Source organism: Physeter macrocephalus, unplaced genomic scaffold, assembly GCF_002837175.3.
Source record: "Physeter macrocephalus isolate SW-GA unplaced genomic scaffold, ASM283717v5 random_92, whole genome shotgun sequence".
Lineage (NCBI taxonomy): Eukaryota > Metazoa > Chordata > Mammalia > Artiodactyla > Physeteridae > Physeter > Physeter macrocephalus.
In genome coordinates, this window is record NW_021145380.1 from 1 (window position 1) to 3,293 (window position 3,293).

At 62.8% G+C, this 3,293-nt stretch overlaps 1 protein-coding gene across 1 annotated transcript in view; it reads left to right on the forward strand.

Moving 5' to 3' along the window:
- Positions 1-3: 3 nt before the first annotated feature.
- Positions 4-3,293, forward strand: part of LOC102976437 (calpain-12) — a gene marked incomplete at its 5' end in the record, with an annotated part of 10,167 nt that continues 6,877 nt past the window's right edge. The window contains 10 exon segments of the mRNA XM_028483948.2: positions 4-61; positions 143-372; positions 814-825; positions 1,006-1,058; positions 1,060-1,207; positions 1,364-1,402; positions 1,496-1,555; positions 2,130-2,187; positions 2,566-2,636; positions 2,726-2,788. Coding sequence (XP_028339749.1) covers positions 4-61; positions 143-372; positions 814-825; positions 1,006-1,058; positions 1,060-1,207; positions 1,364-1,402; positions 1,496-1,555; positions 2,130-2,187; positions 2,566-2,636; positions 2,726-2,788 — 792 coding nt within the window.

Sequence of the window (3,293 nt, forward strand, 5' to 3'; positions counted from 1 at the left end):
CACACCTTCCAAAGCCACTGGGTACGCGGCTTCAACTCTGGCGGGGGCCAGCCTGGTGCCGGTGAGGCCTGGAGGGGCCCCTGAAGGCAAGCAAGGGGGGCCGTGGCAGGCTGGGTAACCCTGTTTCTTCGTCCTTTACTAGAAACCTTCTGGACTCACCCCCAGTTCCGGCTGACGCTGCTGGAGCCTGATGATGATGATGAGGGGGAGGAGGGGCCCTGGGGGTGCTGGCGGGCAGCAGGGCCGCGGGGCCCCGCACTGGGGGAGCGCACCTCCAAACTCACTGTGCTTCTGTCACTCATCCAGCGCAACAGGCGGCGCCTGAGGGCCCAGGGCCTCACGTACCTGACTGTGGGCTTCCACGTGTTCCAGGTGGGACCCCGGGCTGGAAGAGGCCATGGGGGAACACAGAGGCATGGAGGTGCAGGAGGCCAAAGGGGGGATCCGAGGGGGCAGAGGATGGGGGCTGAGGGTCAGAGTCAGGAGACAGCTGAGGAAATCGCAGGTGGGGGTCAAGGAGAGACTGAAGGGCTAGGGAGGGCGCAGAGGGAGAGGCTGGGGGTCAGAAGGGTAGAGGGGTGAGGGGTCAGAAAGGAGACAGAGAAAGGGCTGGAGGAAAGGCTGAGGATCAGGGAGGGGACCGAGGAGCGGCGGGCACAGATGGGAGGGAGGGAGGGGCCCAGGAGGGGCTGGGGCCGGGGCTTTAGAAGGGGTGGGATGGGAAGAAAAGAGAGGGAGGGCTGTGGAGAGGGGGGCTCTGAGGGGTGGCTGCCTCCGCCTGGCCCTGACTCCCCTTGTTCTTCCTTCTTCCAGATGCCGGAGGAGGTGGGTATCCGATAGGACCCCAGATTCCATCCATCTCTGAGCCAGCCCCAGCGGCTGGGACGACCTGGGGGCCTGGGACGCGCTTGGGGTGATGGGTGACCAGTGGGTTTGGACAGGGCGGTGTGGAGGATGCAGTGGGGTGAACTTGGACGGCGGTGGTCACGCCGCCCTGCCCCCCAGCTGCTGGGACTGTGGGACTCCCCGCGCAGTCGCGCGCTCTTGCGGGGCCTGCTGCTCGCCCTTCTGTGTCCGCCGCGACGTGAGCCGCCGCTGCCGCCTGCGCCCCGGCCACTATCTGGCGGTACCCAGCGCCGTTCGCGCCTGCGACGAGGCCTACTTCACGCTGCGCGTGTTCTCCGAGCGCCGCCACACCGCAGTGGGAGCCGGGATCCCCTGCCCCGCGCCTGGGTCAGCCCAGCGCCCCCAGGATCTCGCCTAGACCCCACCCGAGCCTCAGCTGAGACCCCGCGCGGCCCATATCCCCAGCCGCGGGGTGAGCAGTCCCCTCCCCCATCTCCCGTCTGTAATTTGCGGGGAGATAGATGATGTGATCAGCGCCGACCTGCGTGCCCTCATGGTGAGGCTCTGCTCTGGGAAGGGGTGCGAGGGTGTGTGCGTGCTGGGGGGCGGGGGTCCTCTTGGCCAGAACTAAACACCCCCTACCCCACAGGTCCCCTACATTCCCCTGGAGCTAGAGATGGAGCAGCTGTTTCAGGAGCTGGCAGGAGAGGTGAGGAGATGGGGCAGGGCTAAGGGGGTCCCTCCCCTCCCCTCCCCTCCCCTCCCCTCCCCTCCCCTCCCCATGTACCCCTCCCTCCTCCCTCCTCCCTCCCTCCCTCCCTCCCTTCCTTTCTCCCTCTTCCTAGACATCTCATTTTGCTTTGATTTCTCAGTCTGTCTGTGCTTAAATCTCATGAGCTTCTTTTCTCAAAATGCTCACAGCTCTTCCCTGCCTCAGAGCCTTTGCTCAGTCTGTACCCTCCCCCTGGACTGCTTTCTCTCCCTTCACAGCCCCTGCCAGGCTAAGGCCTTGTCTTCCCAACGTGCCCTGACCCTCCCCCAGGCTGGTCAGCTGCTTGTCCTCTGTGGGCTCCCGCAGCCCAGTGCTTCCTCATTGCAGCCCTGACCCCTCTGGGGACGGGTCTCACCCCCTTCCTGGACCAGGAGCTCTGAGAGGGCAGGCCTGGGCCTCTCTCAGCCCCTGCTGTGTCCCAGCACCACCCAGCACGCTCTCTGGGTGGCCCCGGGCTGTTTGTTGAATGACTGCCTGAGTGCAGGCTCACAACCGGCTCTCTCCTTACCAGGAGGAAGAACTCAATGCCCCTCAGCTCCAGGCCTTATTAAGCGTTGCCCTGGAGCCTGGTGAGCTGGGGACCAAGAGTGGACTCCACAGAGCCCCCATGTGTGTTAATCCACGATGCTTCTGGGAGTCAGGCCTATGGGAACCCTGGGCTCAGCCTGCTGGCGTCTCCCCTGTAGCCAGACCTGTGGGTTCTGTGATAGGACCCGTGGCCAAGGCCATGGCCACGTATAAGCCCATCTTCCTCTACGGAAGTGTAACTGTCCTGAGCACAGACCCAGACCCCCGTGCCTGGGTTCAAATCCAGCTCTACTAGTTTCCAGCAGTCACATGGCTTTCTGCACCTCAGTTTCAGAAGGGATTATTGGGGATAACAATACTCCCTAGCACTTACGATGATGGCCAGTATGCAGGAAGTGCCTTTTTTTTTTTCCCTGTAGCCAGGGCCCATGCACGGACTCCCAGAGAAATCGGGCTCAGGACCCGTGAGCAGCTGCTGCAGCGTTTTGGGGTATATGATGGGGGCATTGCCTGAGTAGGGAGGATGGCCTCCACTTCCCTTCTGGGGGCGTTGACCTTAACCAGAAGCCGCATCCCCAGCGTGGGCGAAGCCTCGACCCGTACCACTTCCAGCAGCTCTGGGGCCACCTCCTGGAGTGGCAGGTAAGATGGGGGCTGGACAGGGCACCTCCTTCTGGAGGGAGAGGCACCTTTACTGACATGGGCATAGGTGCTCTGCGGGCTAGCAGGGCCCCAGGGGAGAAGGGGAACTGGACCATACCACGCCAACCTGGAGGCATCTGGCTGGGCTATCCCTGCCCCATACACCCCTTTGTTGTCCCTCTAGGGGCACGAAATAGCTCAAGGATGAAGAGCAGACTTGGATCCTGGGTTGGAATCCCAGCTCCCAGCTCAGACCCTTCTGGCTGTGTGACCTGAGGGGCCTTTGCTTGTCTACCACTGGGAGGCGATAATTCCCCCCCCACCCCGCCGCCCCTCCGCTCTGGATCCCTGTGAGGAGGAGATGGTCCCAGGCCTCCCCACACTGCAAATGGTAAGCCACTGTTCACTGAGCCCTCACTAAGCCCTTTGTGGGTAGAATCTCACCTTGTCCTCACAATACCCCTGTTACTGCTAGTACTATTATTCCCAATTTACCGATTGGGAA